At 42.7% G+C, this 19,562-nt stretch overlaps 1 protein-coding gene across 42 annotated transcripts in view; it reads right to left on the reverse strand.

Annotated features, from left to right (window-relative positions):
* CELF2 (CUGBP Elav-like family member 2) overlaps positions 1-19,562 on the reverse strand; it is a 607,596-nt gene that overhangs the window by 302,058 nt on the left and 285,976 nt on the right. For 2 of the 42 annotated variants that reach the window (XM_078376474.1, XM_073002530.2), the window contains exon 1: positions 4,671-4,819. The exons of the other annotated variants lie outside the window; for them this stretch is intronic. In XM_078376474.1, the coding sequence (XP_078232600.1) occupies positions 4,671-4,675 (5 nt within the window). In that variant the 5' untranslated portion in view covers positions 4,676-4,819. Of the gene's footprint in view, positions 1-4,670; positions 4,820-19,562 lie in introns of those variants that run through there. 42 annotated transcript variants of the gene reach the window in all.

A 19,562-nucleotide genomic window follows, 5' to 3' on the forward strand; every position in this document is an offset into this window, starting at 1 on the left:
ACCTCGCTATGCGAGGCACCACTGTATTATTATTATTATTATTATTATTATTATTATTATTATTATTATTATTATTATTATTGTTGTTGTTGTTGTTGTTGTTGTTGTTGTTGTTGTTGTTGTTGTTGTTGTTGTTGTTGTTTTGCTATTCCATAGAATCACAGCACAGTAGACTCGGAAGGGTCCCCCAGAGGTCAACACAGCTTGCTTTAGTTCTCTCAGAAGCCAAAGTTGGCTAGGGAGGTTCAGATGTTTTGGACTACAACCCCACTCCGCCTCCCATCGTCCAGTTTGCATGCAGGAGGCATGCAAACTGGCTGATGAGAACTAGAGTCCAAAACATCTGGAAGGTGCCAGTTTGAATAGGGCTGAGTATTGTCTCCAACCATGGTAAAATAAATTCCTCCAGGAACCTGGAGAAGAAGAATACCCTTATGCTTCCATTGTAAAGAAGCCACTGGCAATGGTGCGGCTAAAAAATATTGTAAATAAATAAATAAATAAATAAATAAATAAATAAATAAAGCAAGGAATTGTTTTGGATTTCCCCAGCAAGAGAGACAAGATGAGGAAACGTTTGCTGCCAGTATCCTCACCGGGATACACTTGTATCTGCAAGTGGGCACGGACCCCGTTTCAGTGGCCCCTACTGGTTTGTAAATGCAGCACCACAGCTGCGGTGTGTTCCCTTCCCTTACCGCCCGGGCTGGATCCCCTACTCGCCAGTCGGTGCGTGTTCCTCCCCTCCTCCTCTTTGGCTGTTCGGCCAGTCCCTGGAAGGAGCATGGGCTTCCCTGCCCCGTCTCCTTGGCTGATCGCCCACTGAGACAAGGAGGCAGGTAAAGCAAACCTGTGCTCCTGCCGGGGACTGGCTGAACTGCTGGAGGAGAGGAGCATGTTCCGACTGTGAGTGGGGGCATTGGCCGGGGAGACGGGGGAAGGGGACATGAGCCATTTGTGTCAATGCATTTATGAACCTGCATGAATCTCTAAACCGAGGTTCATGCCCATCTCGATTTGTGTCCCCTGTTTGTCACTGGTATCACCCTTCCATCTCCGGAAATTTCAGTGCAATTGCTCCAGATGTAGAAACGTGGACTAGGGAAGGTGTAGAGAAAAATGGTTCTTGAGTAACAGAAAGAAACAACACTACCCTCTCCTTTTAGCCACTTAAGGGAGGAGTAGAAACACCTCTCTAACACCGCTTTTCCCAATGGGGCCCATTTGAAAGGGGCCTACAGATTAGAAACAATTCTTCACCCACCGCTTTATAAGGTTTGCGATGCAATTTATCCAATCCTGATTCGGCCTACATTTCTTTCATATCTTTTTTTTTATGGCCTTGGCAAAAAAAAAAAAGGTAGAGAACAGCTGGAGTAGAAAGAAGAAGAAGAAAAATTCATTCCTAGAGTTAAATAATAGTCGCTGAATCGCACTGGGCATTTTTAACAACCAAGAAAGTTTCAGAAAACACCTCTGTTTTAGAGCTAAGAGAGATTCTGTCCAGGATGCAAGCAATTTCTGGATAACATTCTTACCTTCAATGAAAACAAATATTTTTTTAAAAAAGGAAATGAAGAAAATTATAAGTCTAAATATCTTTGCAAATGTTCAAAAATATTGCACCGTTTGGCATGTAGACTTCCTTCTGAATTCCTTTTTGCCATCTACACGTATCTGGTTGAAATGAAAGAGGTCCCTGAAAGATCTTCCAGTGCCCCTCCATCTCAACTTACTTGCCTAAAATCCCCGGCTTCTAAGTCAAAGCCCTTTTAAACCCACATGCCTTTTTTAAGATACCAAGCAACGAGCAACCGTCCAGTTTACCCGATTTGAGCACGTTCAGTCTTTGCTGTGTTCTTCTTCCCATGCATGGGCCTGCTGCTGGAGATAACAGATAAACTATCTACATTTCGGTTTGCATGACTCGGGCTGGCCCAAAGCAATGGAACGCCCCGTTGCTTTCTAAATGCTGATAAAGGCGCCTCTTGCTGAAATCCTGCGGCTTGTTCGGAGGAACCTCCAACTCTGCAATCCTGGTTTCAGCAGACAGGTTCGTTTTTAAAAGGGGACAGAATTTTAAAAAATGTCTACTGACATTTCTCCTGTTATCACTAGCCTATCACTTCACCTATCGTAAGGAAAGATCTTGCATTTGCGCCTAGAGACTGTCCCCTTCCTGTTTGTGCCCCCTACCAACATCTAGAGTTTTCCTAAAATACAAAGCAACTATTTAAAAAAAAAACTAGTGTTTTTAAGGGTAAAGCCAGTCTGCTTAAGAAGCTGCAGTAGAGCTACTGTGAACTCTACTCTAGTTAATTGGTTCTCCCCCCTTCCCAGCCTTTTCTTATATTTATATTTTATGGTTAAGTTTAAAATGGTAGTAATGCTTTTTGGGAATAAGTCCCAATGATTATGATGTTAGTAGTAGTTGAAAACTCTGATTACACTGTTGAGTCTCAATGTTACACAGAAATTATAAAACACAATGATAATGCATGGAAAAATTACAGGAGAATCGTTGGGAACAGATGCTGTTGCTATGACTTCTAACAAAAATAATAATGCCCTTATGTTATGATAACCTGGCACCCTGTCTCGATTACCTTGAGATCGTGGTGGTGTAGAGCAACAGAGGTCAGCTTGGTGGACCTGGGCATGGAAGGCGGGAGGTCAGACTATCAACTTGAATAGCCACCAAGTAGATTAGATTAGGATGATAAAGAACATTGCTGAGCCTTTCTCACATAATGCCCACTGTGAAATCCTGCTACAGCAAGCACAGTTGGCAAAGAGTTTAAACAATAATGACAACACAAGAGTTCATTGGTATCACAAGGTCAACAGCAGCTGTGAGATTTGGGGGGGGGCAAAAGGACTGTCAGGGACAGTCTGTGTGACATCACACAAGACTGAAAAAAACATCAAGCAACGGTCATTGTTGCCACCATTCTCCCTAGGGATCACATACCACGTAAAGAGTTTTCCAAAGCTCTGTTCTATTGCCATTGTGCAACAAGAAGGGTCACGGGCTGTGTAGCACGCTCAAACCGCCCAATGTACGGTGGTGCCTCGCTAGACAGTTACCCCACATTACAGTTTTTCGCTAGACATTGGCTTTTTGCGATCACTATAGCGATTCGCAAAACAGTGATTCCTATGGGGGAATGTTGCTGGACAATGTTTGGTCCCTGCTTCGCAAACCGATTTTCGCTAGATTTTGACAGCTCTCTCTGCGCTCGCAAACAGGTGTTTTTGGGACCTAAGCTTCGCAAGACAGTGATTTAAACAGCTGATCGGTGGTTCGCAAAGCGGCTTTCCTATGGCCGATCTTCGCTAGACAACGATGATTCTTCCCCATTGGAACGCACTAAACAGGTTTCAATTCATTCCAATGGGGAAATGCTTTTCGCGAGACAATGATTTTGCTAAACAGCGATTTCAGTGGAACGGATTATCATAGTCTAGTGAGGCACCACTGTAGTTCTTGCATTACATTGGTGGCATACATTACAAATCAAATAAAATAGATAAAGTTGTCTTTCCCTGCCCCCCACTTGCTCCAAACAGGATTAAGTTTGTATATTTATCAGCTCCTCTTTTTCCTTGCTCTTGACTCTTTGGCGAGATAATATTGTACAAGAGCCAAACATGGAGAAACACACTGAGTCCTAGAACAAACGAGGGCGGGGTGGAGATGAGAGGCCAGGCTTATAAAGCCACTTGCACCAAATGTGGATCCTTTACCAATACTTATCCTGAGATTTCTCTTTCTCTCTCAGCAATGTCCTGATATTCCAGCTAGGGGCCCAGAGAACGGGCAACCTTATACCCCACTGCTATTTATATCACACTATCAAAATCCACGACACTGTACACACTCACAGAAAGATGGCTCTGTGCTCTGGGGAGCTTGCAGTATTAAATTCAAGGCAACGGAGGGAAAAGACAAAGATGGAGGTCAAGAAAGGACAACCCACCGTGGTCACTGTCTAACTATTGGTAGAGGTAAGGGTTTCTTCCTGGCTCAAAGACACGGTAACTAGCCAGATGCTGAGTAAAGCCCTTCTGTCAGATTTTTTTTTGAGGAGGGACTCCTTAGAGGGTTTGACTCTTCAACACCCAACATGCTGTCTGTCACAACAGTAGGGTCAAGTTTTAAATCCTTCTACTGGAGCAAGAATTTGGGAAACATGCCAAACTTTCTGCACTCGATGGGACCAAAGTTAAAAGTGGAAGAGAGAATAAAGCCTCCGACAAGTCAAGAAGAGCAGCTCCGTTTGAAAGATGAAGGAAAAGGGGGGGGGAAAGAAAGAGATGAAAAGAGGTCCAAACAAGACATCCACCTGGATTTTTTGGCAGCTTCAAGCCTTCTCCTCTGTAGCCATTTCAAATGTCTCCAGGACATTGTGTATGAGCATGATATTCTCCTGGTTCAAGAAAGCTCCTTTCTCTTTCTCCCCTGGAACACTGTTCAGTTGCTGACCTTGTTCCCCTCACCATGGCCAAGTTTTCAAAGGAAATTCTGTTCTGGAAAGTGACATCCTGCCCTCCATCCCCTCAAAAAGGTCGCTCAGCATCTCAGCAACACCTGTTCCAAGTCCTCTGGGTGTAGATTCTCTTAAGAAAATTGGCAGTGGGCTTAATAAAATGAGTTAAAAAAAGCATACCTCATGGCTCCATGCAGAAATGGCTGATTCTCTGCACCAGTTCCTCCTTCGCAACTGGTGGTGTAGGCTACTTTTTTCTTTTTTCAAAACACACTCTCTCTCACACACACAAGACTTCAAGTCTGCTTCTCCGTTTCCTTTGTGGTCTGGCAAGATGCTATTATATCCGTTAACCAGTAAACTTCCCCTCTGCAAGCTCTTGGCACTGTTTAAAAATATTTAAGAAACTGAAGGAAGCTATCTTGTAATTTATTAGAGGAACTAATGAAACGGATGCAACCAATTTTCCATAAATATGTTTCATCTCCCCCAAAATTTTAAATTGGAGTGTTTTGTGAACAGTGTACCCGAAAAGAAGTGTCTATGCAACAATTCTTCCATTCTTCTCATATTCAGTTCCTTAAAGTGGTGGCCCTGTGTTTCACTGCTTGTTCTCCTGTCCATCATCTTCTTTTTTAAAGGAGACTACCAAGATGACCTGGGCACAGATGACAGTTCACCAGAGAATCTGGAGGATAGTTAGATTCTGTCTAACCTGGCTCAAAATGCTGCAGTGAAAATAAAGGGGAAGGTGTCACGTGTGCTTCTCTCAGCAATTTGCTGGGAATTAGGTTAAATATGCAAACATAAACATAAGATGGCTGTTGTGGGTTTTCCGGGCTCATAAGATGGTTGTTGTGGGTTTTCCAGGCTGTTCGGCCATGTTCTTAAAGTACTTCTTCCTAACGTTTCGCCAGTCTTTGTGGCTGGCATCTTCAGAGGACAGGAGTTAGAACTCTGTGTTCTATTGTAGCGTGTGGGATAGTTGAGTATTTATAGCTGTGGGATACTCAACTATCCAACAAACGGAAAAATAAGGTAAATTACTGAGACAAAATAAGGTAAATTGCTCATTAAATGCCAGTTAATGAGAAAAAGGGGTGGACTACTCCGGGGAACGTGAAGCTATTCTGTTCTCTCAATCCCTGCACTTCTGCTGCACAGCGAGAAGAAGAAAAATCAAACTTCCAAACTTTGCAACAAACTCTCACCTTTTGACTTTACAGTTCGGTGATTCTGAACCACTGACTCTCAGGATGGTATTCCCGCACCACTGCTAAATCTTCTGCCAGCGCTGTGTTCTTGACCTGTTCCCTTTCACCACAGTTGACAGGCTGCTAAACCCGAACTGTAAAGCACGTAATTGCTCATCCTGCTGGCTACCTCAGTGCATCCTGCTAATGAAAGTTAAGCCTTTAAGGATTACAGGGAGAGCCAAAGTGACAAATTATTATGCCCATCTCATAAAAGAAATATCATTGCAAAAGAAACTTAAGTGTTGAAAGCCCCTCTCGGTAATGCGTAGCACGCTCTAATTTTAGATGATTCCCTGGTCGCCAGAGAGTTTGCGGCACGTAGAGCCAAGCCCAGCTCAATCAACTGACTTTATTTTTTAAAAAAATCTCTATGGCTGCAGGTCATATTATCTCATGAATGAACTGTTATGTAGGTCAGTTAAGAGCGGTCTTCTAATTGAATGCAGGTTCCTGCGTTGGTATTCATGCCCTAGATATCTACATTCTTGATAAAAGGGGGAACGAAGCAAGGTTCCCAAAGGGAAGGGGAGGGGAGGGGAGGGAAAAAGCTGCTCTTCCCGGCCCCCCCTGCAAAAAAAGGGGAGAAGAAATCAGAAGGTAGCATGTGCTTCCGGGAAATGGAGTGGGGGAGAAGCCAGGTTTTGGGGCCAGCCTAAGAGCTGCTACATGCCCCATATTCCTTGGATGGAGATGAACCCATACCAGTGCACATCATCATCCAATCCATACTTATTCAGAGGTGGAAGCAAATCTCAGAGCATTTGATGGCGCTTACTCTGTAGTACAATTGTGTTTACCATGGCAATCTTGATTTGCTTTATTCAAATTATTATTTTACTGTAAAACCCTTCTGTGCTGACTTTCAGTGATGCTAGTGGTGCCACTGGTATTGATCATATATTGAACATCCATATAGCACACCTTCGCAAACAATGGGCCAGGAAGCATTTTCCTGAAAAAAGAGCAAAAAACATTGCAGTATCTTAAAAGACTAACAAAGGGCTCAGTAACATGTGGAAATTTTTTTTCCGAATGGGGTTTAGCATGTTTGAAATCAACTTTTAAAATTCAAAGTACACAATGCACAGGGAACCATGGGGGTGGCAGAAGCCTGCTTTCTGGCCGGAAAGCGAGGTATTTTATTTGGCTGCAAGATAATTGTTTATTTTAAATTGCTTGGAAATCAATGTATTTGTAATCATTCTGGCATATCTGAATGCCTATGTTAATATAAATTGTGACTGTGGGGTTTGTCTAGTAGTGGATGCAGGAAAACCTAGCAGTCTGATCTGAAAAGAGAGTAATATATATATATCATATATATCATCATCCAATATCCAATATATTTATTGGATCCATCATCCGATATGTATATACATATATTCCTATCTTTTCAGATCAGACTGCTAGGTTTAGGTATAAATAACACCACAGCAACAGTGGCTGGAGAGGCCATTACTGCAAGGGTGTTTGGGTGCAGGTAAAGGTAAAGGTTCCCCTTGACATTTAGTCCAGTCATGTCCGACTCTAGGGCATGGTGCTCAGCCCCGTCTCCAAGCCATAGAGCCAGCGTTTGTCTGAAGACAGTTTCCGTGGTCACGTGGCCAGCGCGACTAGACACGGAATGCCATTACCTTCCCACTGAGGTGGTACCTATTTATCTACTCGCATTTCCATGCTTTCGAACTGTTAGGTTGGCAGGAGCTGGGACAAGCAATGGGAGCTCCCTCCATCGCATGGATTCAATCCAACCTTGCAGCACAGGGGCTTCTGTGGTTTAACCCACAGCGCCACTACGTCCCACTATGTGGGTCCAGGACAAAGCCTCAAATGCAATGATTCTAAAAACCTGCGTAGTCCCCTCAACTGATATACGACTCAGTTTAAAATGGTTTTAAAGTTCTCCCTAGAGGATGCACACATGACTACTACCGGGCTTCAAGCTAACTTCAAAAACCCCTGATCCATCTCCTGATTCGTGTTTATCATGTAACTGCACCCAAAGTCTTATTTTGCATGAGCATTTGTGGATCGCTGCCTGCCGACACAGAAGTTGTGGGGAGAAAGGAACAAAATTGCAAAATGTGACCATATATTAATTCCTTTAATTGTGGCCTTAAAGAGCCACTCAGCAGTCACCAGTTGTACAGATTAACCCATGTACGGTGGAGAAAAGTGTTTTTGAAAGCCAAGAGTAAGGGTTTAGTCCACCGCTGCACATGTTGAGTAAGGAATTGAAATAAAAACGGCCAGAGGGTATTAGGATGCCAAAAAAATAAAAACAGAATGGCGTTGTAATGGACGTAACCTTAGGCCAAATACAGCTGCTTCTTTCAGTTGAAACAAGTTAATGGACCAGAAGCATACAACTGTATAACTTACAGGGAAAGCATATAATGGATTACAAACTTGGGCAAATGTGAGTTAAATTATGAGATAAATAAGCTTTTCTTTCCTCTTTCCCTTCTGGAATTAAAGGAGATACATTGGCTTGCTATCCTGTTTATACCGTGTTTCCCAGAAAATAAGGCAGGGTCTTATATTAATTTTTGCTCCAAAAAACACATTAGGGCTTATTTTCAGGGGATGTTTTATTATTATTTTTTTCATGTACAACACTCTACATTGATTCAAATGCAGTCACGTCATCTTCTTCTGGTTGCTGCACAAGGGTGGAGGGCGGGGCTTCACTTAACTGTGGCTTATTTGGGGGGTAGGGATTATATGACGAGCATCCTGAAAAATCATACTAGGGCTTATTTTCAGGTTAGGTCTTATTTTGGGGAAAACAGGGTAGTATGGGAGGGCTCTCTCCCACTCCCCTGCTCCATAAGCTGCCACCAAATTTCAGCAGCCAGTGATGGTAAAATGTGGTGGTGGTGGTTTGAATCTTTCTAGGGGTGGCTGAATCATTCAGCGCCCAGTCCCCCAAAACTGCTCACCCCTGGCTAGTGGATGTTACGAAAAATCATAATTTTATCAGTGTGGCAAAACACAAGGATGCGGGGTGATGTTCTACTTAAGTTCACAGCATTGTGAACAAGGTTTTTGAACGGCAGCAACACAACATGGATGCCAGTGTCAGCGAGTGGTGCTCCTGGACACCTAGGTCTGATTTCGAGAGCACAAACCACCTGTGCTTCAGATGTACAAACCAACATGTGGAGTAGTGGCCGTGCGCCCAGTAGAGTTAAAGGCGGGTAAATATGATCAGCTTGGATCTGCAAGGGCAGCCAACTTGAAGGCTTAGCTTCTGCCTCATTCCAAGAGTGCTTGAATGTATATGATGGTACAGAGTCAAGGGGACGTGGTGGCGCTGCGGGTTAAACCGCAGAAGCCTCCGGGCTGCAAGGTCAGAAGACCAGCAGTCGTAAGATCGAATCCACTCAACCGAGTGAGCTCCCATCGCTTGTCCCAGCTCCTGCCAACCTAGCCGTTCAAAAGCATGCAAAAATGTGAGTAGATAAATAGGTACCACCATGGTGGGAAGGTAAATGGCATTCCGTGTCTAGTCGTGCTGGCCACGTGACCACGGAAACTGTCTACGGGCAATGCTGGCTCTACGGCTTGGAAATGGGGATGAGCACCGCCCCCTAGAGTCAGACATGACTGGATTAAATGTCAAGGGGAACCTTTACCTTACAGAGTCAAGCCTTTAGGGAGTGTTCCACAAACAGCTTGCAAAACTCTTAACTAGCCATTTGTTGATTTATTGTCAGGATCATAAGGCAGACGGTCCAGGCAGAATTGCTCTTATGCTGAATGACAGCATACCCTGAGCTGCAAATGGCAGATTCCAAAAAAGTTTTCAAATCAGACCTATCCCTGGATAGGAGCCAAAACATGACAAACAGAGCCTCCATGGTGAGAGGAACTGTATCTTGTTTGCTTATTGGCTTTCTAGGAGTTTCTGGTAACGTACATTTGGAATATATAAATATATATTTATTCCTCCAGTTTCCCCATTGCATCCAGTGACAGAGCTGGAGAAATTCCCAGGAAACCTAAAAGGACTGACTGAGAACTTATTAATAAAGAGCCAAGTTATTAGAATAAGGGCTTGGTTAACAAAAACAAAGAACAAAGAAAAGAAGTGACAACTATGGTTAAAAGATTTTGGAATATTATCAAGATAGTCACCATGGGAAATGTACATTGGTTTTGGGGGGGGGCAAGTCCTTCTTATTTCATTATTATCAAATAGTGCTCTCCACTAACGGGGTGGTATATAAATGAAATAAATAAATAAATAAATAAATAAATAAATAAATAAATAAATAAATAAATAAATAAATAAATAAATAAATAGCAGATAGATATTTGTGCCTTATTCTGGAAAAGAACGGACTTGTGGAAACAAGAGTTGAGAAAACTCTTCCAGATCAAGGTATTAGGTGTGTAGATCGTGTGTGCGTGCATGTGTGCGTGCATGCGTGCATGTGTGTGTGTGTGTGGGAGAGACAGACAGAGAGAGAGAGAGAGTGAGTGAGTTGTTGAGATACTCTCCAGTGGAAAACAAATACATTGTAAATTAAATTACTTTCAGTTGGCAAGAAGGAAACCCCACAACGGCTGCCTGGATTACTTAATCTTAAAAGCTAAGATTTCCAATTCCTTGAGGCAATCAAACGCCACCAGCTCAGGGACTACTTCTCTCTCTCTTTCTCTCTGTTTACTTATTTAGCTTTGTCCATTTGTGCCACTTGGCAGACCGCATACTAAGCTGGCCCCAAACCTGCTAGGGTGAGAGAACTATAAAGAAGAAACTGGTACAACCAACCAAAATAGTCTATGACGACAGGAAACACAGGCATTTTGCATCAGAAAAGAGGGGGAGCTGTTTAATTGCAACAGGATGGGTGCAGAATTTCCAAACGTTAACATGAGTATTGTCCAATCAATAATGGAGAAAACAGCAAGATACTGTCTGGGACCCGGCGTATAGTCCTACCATTTTCAAATGTTGGGGGGTCTTCAAGTTCTGTTCACTGTGTTTAAAAATAACTTTCCAATCTGTGTTGCAAATTCTATTGCTGAGGCACTTTTACTAGAAGGGATGAGTCAAAGCCAAGATTCTGTAATGGGAAGAGTTGTGGATGATGGTAATAAATCCACACACAAACATACCTGGAGCTTAGCTAATTGATTAAAAAAATGAAACAGTTGCTGAATCATGGAATTATGGAGTTGCACGGGACATTCAGGCCCATGTAGTTTAAATCATATTTTCTTGAAGCCTTAGCTCTACCATTGGCTGGTCCAGCAAAGGTCCACCATGGTCAGGAGGACCTTGTTTCCATCTCATATCAACAAATGTTAGGAGGAACTTCCTGACATTAAGCAATGTTAAAAAATGTAACAAACTACTTTAGAAGGTTGGGCCCTGGAGTTTTTATTTAACAGAGGTTGGATGGTCACCTGTCAAGGATGCTTTAACTGTAGGATTTGGTGGGAGGTTGGATTCTAGGTTGAGTTGGATGACCCTTCAAGTCCCTTCCAACCTTGCAGTTCCATGACTCTATGCCAGTGGTTCCCAACGTTGGGTAACTCAGGAGTTCCTGGTCAGCACAGCTAGTGGTAAAGGCTTCTGGGAGATGTAGTCCAAGAACACTTGTGTTACGCAAGGTTGGGAACTACTGCTCCATGCAATGATTCCTTTAGCATCATTCTTTCCCAGTGAGCTACTACTCAAGCAGAAGAAACATAGGCAGAGACAACTATGTTCAGAGAGTAGGCAAAAATGATTAATAAATTGATTTAGAACAGAACACTTGGGAAATGAATTCTGGGGTCTATAACATTAGGCATCCTTCAGTCTCGAGAGACTATGGTAATGTTCTCTGTATGGAGGACTTGGAACAGCATCTAGTGTGACTGAGAAGGCCAATTCGAGAGTGACCATCCCTTCCACACTGAAGATAAATACAATTTGTCCCCTGTCCATCTCCCTGATTTTGCTGCTTTCGTGACTGCCTCTTTGCCTCGGCCTGCTGGGCAAGGGTCTCTTCGAATTGGGAGAGGCTGTGATGCACCGCCTGCCTCCAGGCTGAATGCTCAGATGTCAAGGTTTCCCATCTGTTGAGGTCCATTCCTAAGGCCTTCAGATCCTGCTTGCAGATATCCTTGTATCGCAGCTGTGGTCTCCCTCGGGGGCGATTTCCCTGCACTAATTCTCCATACAGGAGATCCTTTGGAATCCGACCATCAGCCATTCTCACGACATGCCCGAGCCAACAAAGACGTCACTGTTTCACTAATGTATACTAAAAATTCTGTATATAGACTTTTTAGTCTATAACAGAAACTATGAAAATGTGCAAAACATCCAAAATTATTTTGAGCCTTTTAAGGAGCCAGCCCACTTGTCTTGGTCTTTTGACCATTCCTGATGTTCCACAGGCAAACCTGGGACATAAAAAGAGAAGACACAACTATCTTTCCTATGGAATTCATTCCAGATTCTGAAAGAATGAATTGTGCATCAAACTACGGTTCATAGAAATTCATAGAAATTTCACAGAATACAGTAACTAGGTGGGAAAGGGGTTTATAAGTCCAACTTCCTGCTCAATGCAGGAATCCAAGTCAAAGCAGATCTGACAGACGATTGTCCAATTTTCCATGGAATGCCTCCGGTGGGCAGAGGATTCATTTCCAATATTTGCCATCGACTGATCATTGTACGTTACGCCTCTTTTTGTCCCCTACCTCCATTCCATCCCTCCCACTTTCAACTGCTTGGCACAGAATTTTTTTAAAAAAATTAAAACTGCCACAGAGAAAACATTTTGCCTGCGGGTGAGCTTTCCTAAAGCACTCATACCCTTCCTAGCATTTTCATCTCCTGTGTGTCTCAGACAGCTGTTATCTTGAAGTATGCGGCAGAGTCCCTGTCACTGTAGCGATAGAAGCTCCCTCTCTTTTTAGTTCTAAGCTGGTTTTTTAAGGCTTTAAAAAATGCTCACCACACAGGAAAGCAGATGGTGGGGGGAAGGAGAGGGAAAGGGAGAGAAGGAGAGAGAGAGAGAGAGGTGCAAGATTTTGCCCACAACCCCATCTGCTTAAAAGAAAATATTCAACCCTTCTAAAGGCACTTCTCTTGCTCTTCCGAAAGATCCACAGCTTTCCCCGGAAATAGGTTGCTGTCTCCCTTTGCACATTCATAGCTATTCCATTCATTAAAAGGAGAGAGAAAAATTACTTTGCAGCCTGATTGCTCTCCATTCCTGGGAGATCCAAAGCATCATACACGTTACTTAATTAAGGCTCCGTGCCTACGTGAGGAGGGTAACGAAACTTTATTCTCGGGTGCCCAATGAAATGGGGCAAATAACTAGATGGACCCAGAGGCTGGTGGGGTGTGTGTGTGAAGTAAAGGGCAGTCAGAACCCAGGAGAGGTTACTGTGGAGCCCTGGATGCTAAATTGCAATGACCTTACAAAGAGGAGGAAAAATGCAACACCCCCACACACAAAAAAACCCCAGAGCCAAGCAATGAAAGCAAAGCTTAGCCAATGTCACTGTACCCACTGGATGTTCAGCAACTCAGAAAGCTTTCAGTGGCGGCCTATTAACTTTCCAGGGAAATATATGTTTAAAAATAGCCAATATTGCTGAATAAATTACAGACAAAGGGGGCCAATTTGCAGGAAACGGAACATTAATGTATTTTTAATGGCTGAGCGAAGGGTACAACGGCATTCAGTGTTTTAAATCTAGTACATTAGCATTGCTTGTATACATTAGGCACAAATACTATAATGTCAAATGTGGTTTCAGGATTGAAATAAGGCGTATGTTCATTAAGTTTTTATTATTATTATTTATAGAGACACAGTGATAGTCCTCCCTACCCCTCCCAAACATTTAGATGAAGTCTGAAAGTGGTTTTTTCTTCTTCTTTTCTTTTCCCTGTCAAAGGAAAGACTCACAGGAAAGAAGAATTGGATGGTTTTCTTTAATATTGGCACTCCTTTCTTTAAAACAAACAAGCAGGCTTTTAAAAATCCTTCATGCGTGCCATTTCTCTTCCATTTCCAAACAAATTCTCCCAAGGATGAGCACAATCCAATTTTCTTGGCTAATTCAAATTTCTGGCATTTTATCTATTGAGTTGTAAACTGATTAAAATTTGTTTTTAAAGTGAATCAATTATCTCCATTTTACCAATCATGGGATGAGTTCTAAAGCCATCTATCTATCCCCCCCAATCTCAAAAACAGATGTGGCTTATTGGGACTCTCAAAGGGCATGAAGATTTGCCACGTTACCAAAAGCAACCGTCATTTCTCTCTTTCCCCATTACAGTGACACATCAGGACCAAAAAAGAAAGTGTTGGGCATTTTCCTCACTTCTGAGGAGAATGGGAAATCAGGAGAAATGCCAAAGGTGGTAATAATTGCAGATAATTGAAAAGAAGAGGAAAAGGATGAGCCAGATGGAATGGTTAGGTATCTGCCTGATGACCTATCTACGTGTGTAAGGAATCTGAATCCAAAACCTTGCTCATTGCACCACGGAGATGGAAATGCAGATCATGGCACCCCTCTACGAAAGACAGCAGTTGACCAAGAGCAGTCATGAATGCTGGGAAAAGCAAACACAAGACTAGAAGATGGGGCAATGTTTAGATGGTGTTTGAGAAATAGATAAGTTGATGGGTCGCAGTCCAGCTAAATCCTGAAGGGAATTTGGCTGCTAGAATGCAAAGTTATGGTATGAATGTGCCAGCTCATGTGGTCGGTTCATTCAGACGTATGAAGGAACAAGTGGAAGGTTATATATGTAGCACTTTCAATCAGGACTTTGCCAGTGATGCTGAATTAGAAACGCCAAGGTCATTAAGGTGACAGACTATGGCATTGTTGATCAGGGTGTAGCATTTATGGCATCAAGCACCAACCTATGGGGGCTGCAGCAGCCAAAAAGAGTTAAGCAATGGCGAGAGAAAATTGAGTTGAGAAGAATGGCAGAAAGTTGAAGGGAAATGACTCAGAGAAAAGCAACAAACAATGGTTATGGTGCTCCCAACACCTGCTGAAATAACAACCTTGAGCATCTTTCAACACAGGTAAACAAACTCAGCAAGCTACTTAGTTTTGCCTCCGCCTTGTTTCTCATGTACTTACACTAGTACACACTTAAATACATTTGATGACTGATTCACAAATCCACAATATTCAAGGACTAAAAAGAGATTACTAGAAATTGAATGAAGGCGTAATAGCAGGTTTCAAGGACTTCAGAGTCATCAGTGAGAATGTAGGATTAACTCTCATCTGAATGGTCTACTTCTCACTATGCAGCTGCTGTTTGGCCAGTGGGTGAGTCAGAATCTTACTCTTTCACAGGATATGTTTTCTCTGCTAATTCACCTTCTCTCCACAATGATAAACACTGAAATTAACATCTCCTTTAGGCAACAACCTCCCTGCGCTTTACTAGTGAAGTCAGTTTTTTATAGTCAAAGAATACAGCTGGCTATGGGATCGCTTGTAGTTCTCAAACGAATATCCCTCCATTAACGCCAACGTCTTTGTGTATCTTAATATTGTCACAGTTATCACTTCTACACTTGACCCAAACATTTTGCACTCTTCGAGCCCTACACTATGTGGCAATCCAATACACCTTTGTTAGGCTTCCCAATGGATCAAGGGATGTGTATTTGGCTACTTTGTAATAAAACAGTCCAGGAGTCCAAAAGGATATCATCATCTCACCTGGAACCTGAAGACACCCCACTTCCTGCGATCTTGGAAGCTAAGCAGGGTTGGACCTGTTTAGAACTTGGATGGAAGTCCATCAGGGAATGACAGGAATTTCCAGGTCAGCCAAGGGAAGAATTCTACCTGGGGAGAATCTGCCACTTAGAACTTGCAATATTGGACTTGATGGATTAGTGGTCTGATCCGACACATTCTTATGAGTAGCGAAACGTTTCAACCTAATAAGAAAGAAATCCAGTTGCCTTGACTCAACTTCCAGATAACCTCACCTGGATGGCTGAGAATCTTCACAGACACATTCCTATGTTTCTACCAAATTCCAGCAGTAAAATAAGTGCAGTTCTGAGGTAGCCCTTGTCAGGGCCAAGCAGTGTCTCCCATGTTGTGCTTAGAACAGCAGGTATACATCTTCTTTGAAAGATGTAAACATCTAAGCCAGTGGTTCCCATCTTTGGGTCCCCAAATGTTCTAGGACTAAAACTACTGGAAGCCTTCACCACTAGATGTGCTGGCCAGGATTTTTGGGAGTTGTAGTCCAAGAACACTGATCTAAGCATTGCTTGACAGTCAAGGAAGGCCATGTGCTTTGAAGAAGATCGACACATTGTGGGAAGGAAAAAAACAGTTCCTCCAGCCTTCTTCCGCTCCTGTTTCCTGCACTTCCCACCATCATTCTCCCCACCTTTGCTCCAGCTCCTCCCTTCAGCTGACTCTTACTCTCCTCCGCCATTGAAATACTGGTCCCAGTCTGTGGTCCAAAAAGAGCAATGGAACAATGGAGTCATTTTGGTCAATCTTGATGGAATAGAGTCCAACTCTACAGCAAGCGATCGGCATCAGTGGGGAAACAAAAGCCAGGTAAGGCAGCAGAGAATGCTTCCCCATTTAGTCTTTTATCAACCTACATGAGATTGCTGCTCTTCTCTAAAGATCTTCATGCTTATTTGTGGTCCTCCATCTTAGCTAGCCAGAGAGAGGCCGACCTGCAGGTGTAGAAGGATTTCCACAGACAGGTTCAGTAATGCTTTCCTCCTGCTGCATTATTCCAAATGGATTTCCTAATATAATAGTTTCCTTTCTGCTTTACTGCCAGTCTCCAGAGTCAGCATTTCTTCTCACAAGACCTGCATGAGGCCACTGCACTCTGTCAACAGAAATATCAAGTAATCCTAACAAACCTCAAAGTATTTTGGCAGGGCCATCGCGGACTGGAGAAAGGGAATTACTAGACCACAACAAAACACCGCCACTAGTAAAAAAAAAAAACCCTCTGAACATGAAATATTCCCCACAAATATACTTATTGTTTCCTATATAGGAGAGATGCAGTTGGCTCTTTAATGGAAACTAAAGGCCTCAATATATTTGGTAGCCTCCTAAGGAATCAGATTGACACAAGTTTGAGTCATCACTCAGCAACTGATTCAACAGGTTTACTTGGGTTGGGACGAGATTCAGGTCATCGGCTGCTGCCTGTGGTCTCTCACTTCTCCCCCTGCTTCCAATCTTGTTTAATTTTGGAAGTGAAGAAGGGTCTAACCTTGTCATTACTTCGAAAATTGACTAACAGTTAATGTCTACCAGGAATCTTTTCAAATCCCTGCTGTGCCTCCTGAGAGAGGGGCCAGGCAAATGAGCCAGAGCATATATGTCTGGTTGGGTTATTTGCCTTGATACCTTTGTGGTCTGGGGAAAACTCTGCAGTCCCACAGCATTCCCAGAAGAAGGGAACTGTAAACCACTTTTGAGTCCCTTCATACTTAGAAAATCCTGGGAAGGGTTGTGTAAGTCAGAACCAACTTGATGGCCCACAATTGAATGGTTTATGTTTTTCCCCTTGTTGGACACCACCCAGAGTAGTGATTTGATACATGTATTTATATAGATTGAATAATAAATACATACGTACAGTACATATTTCCAGGGAAAGCATTCTGACAGTCAGAGCTGACAATATTGGGCTGGACGGGTCAATGTTCTGACTTAATACAAGCCAGCTTATCTTTTAAAAATGTCACATCAGAACAACAACTAAACTCTATATTGACTAGAGCTAATCACCACATTTAAAGCATTACATTTCTCTTGCCCTAGCTATTTAGCGAAACTGGTGGGGTGGCATATTCCTTGTAAGATGATTCAATCTGCAGATTCTGGGCTCTTAGTAGTCCCTTGGACCAAGGTGGCTAACCCCAGACTTAAAGCCTTTTCTCATCTGGTCCCCAAATTATGGAATTTCCTTCTGCAATACCTTCGCATGGAACCAGAGATGGACAAATTCAAATGAGACTTTAAAACCTACTTGTTCAACTTGGAACCATAGGGGTTGACCACGGAAATAGGCAATTATTGGGATAGAATTACTGTACCTTAATTATTATATTGTTATTATAGCTATTTTGATTGTTGACTGCCTTATTGAATGATAATTGCTTACTGTATGTTTTTATCATAGTAATTATGTTATGGTTGTATTTTAACTGTTTTTGACTATTGGAATGCCCTCTGGTATAGAGCGCAATACTACTACTACTACTACTACTACTACTACTACTACTACTACTACTACTACTACTACTACTACTACTACTACTACTACTACTAATAATAATAATAATAATAATAATAATAATAATAATAATAATAATAATAATAATAATAAGAAGAAGAAGAAGAAGAAGAAGAAGAAGAAGAAGAAGAACAACAACAACAACAACAACAACAACAACAACAACAACAACAACTCTGGAAAGTAAGTAATAACTGACTTGACTGCACACAATTATCATTTTATCATCTTCATCATCATCTTAGGACTCGAGATCTGGAACATACCATATGGATCTTCAAGTCCAGCCCCTGTCAAACAGGCACAGTGGGGAATTGAACTCCCAGCCTCGGACTCTTCAGCCAGGTACCTAAACCACTGACCTATCCAGCAGTTCATATGCTAGAACTGATACAGCGCTTTACTTTTGTGCTAGACAGGTGCTACAGATGTGCCAGATCTTCCTTTGCTGTCAACACTTTAAGACAGAACCAGAGGCTGGCCTCCTAGCTGTGTCATTTTCTTTTTCTCTAGACCTCCGTGAGGTCGGTCACCCAGTGCTTAGATTAGCATGCAGCTGCTCTTGGCCAGGTCCCATTTTAAGCTTCCCGAGACAGGTTCAACTGCAGTCAGCTTAAATCTCCCTTAAAGATTCATTTCTGAGTGTTCGCAGGAGGTGGAGAGAAAGCCTGACAAGATCAGTGCACAGCCTCTTGATGCTGAAAGTGGAAGCCCGCTGCTTGCTCCTTTCAACCTCACTGATCAGTTTACCTCAATTTATTGTCTTAAAGCCAGCTGTGAACAGGAAATGGCAGCGACATTATCGGCTCCTTTCTGATATGATTCCTTTTCCATTGCATCCGTTTTAGCAACTGGTTCTCCTATGTACATACACATTTTTAAAGAGGGGCAGGGCTGACTCAGACCGACCAAAGTTCAGCATGCTTTCCCCATAGTTGCCCCACAGGCAGGATAGGATGGCCACAGCCCCCTCTCATTTATTCTCCTCAGCAAGCGTTAACAGATACATAGGTAAAGGTAAAGGCTGTCCTTGACATTTAGTCCAGTCGTGTCTGACTCTAGGGGGTGGTGCTCGTCCCTATTTCCTGGTCCGGCAACTGCAACTGGTCCAGAATCGAGCTGTGCGGCTGGTGAGTGGTGGGGCTGTTAGGGGACACATCAAGTCGATTCCGTTTAAATTAGGTTGGTTATCAGTTGCTGCCCGGGACCAATTCATAGGTCAAAATCAAACCTGAACTTTCTCTGGAAGCAAAAAAATTATGAAATTGAGACTGCCATACTTTGGGCACCGAATGAGAAGAAAAGATTTGTTGGAAATGACAATAATGTTAGGAAAAGTGGAAGGCAGCAAGGAAAGAGGAGGACCAAATTTGAGATAGATTTACTCACAAAAGAAACCGCCACAGCCCCGAGTTTAATGAGCTGAGAAGACCTGTTAAGGACAGGGTTACTCATTCATAGAATTGCCATAAATTGGATTCAACTAGATGGCATGTAACAACATTGACTGAGGTCCAA

Source organism: Pogona vitticeps, chromosome 5 (assembly GCF_051106095.1).
Source record: "Pogona vitticeps strain Pit_001003342236 chromosome 5, PviZW2.1, whole genome shotgun sequence".
Taxonomy (NCBI): Eukaryota; Metazoa; Chordata; class Lepidosauria; order Squamata; family Agamidae; genus Pogona; species Pogona vitticeps.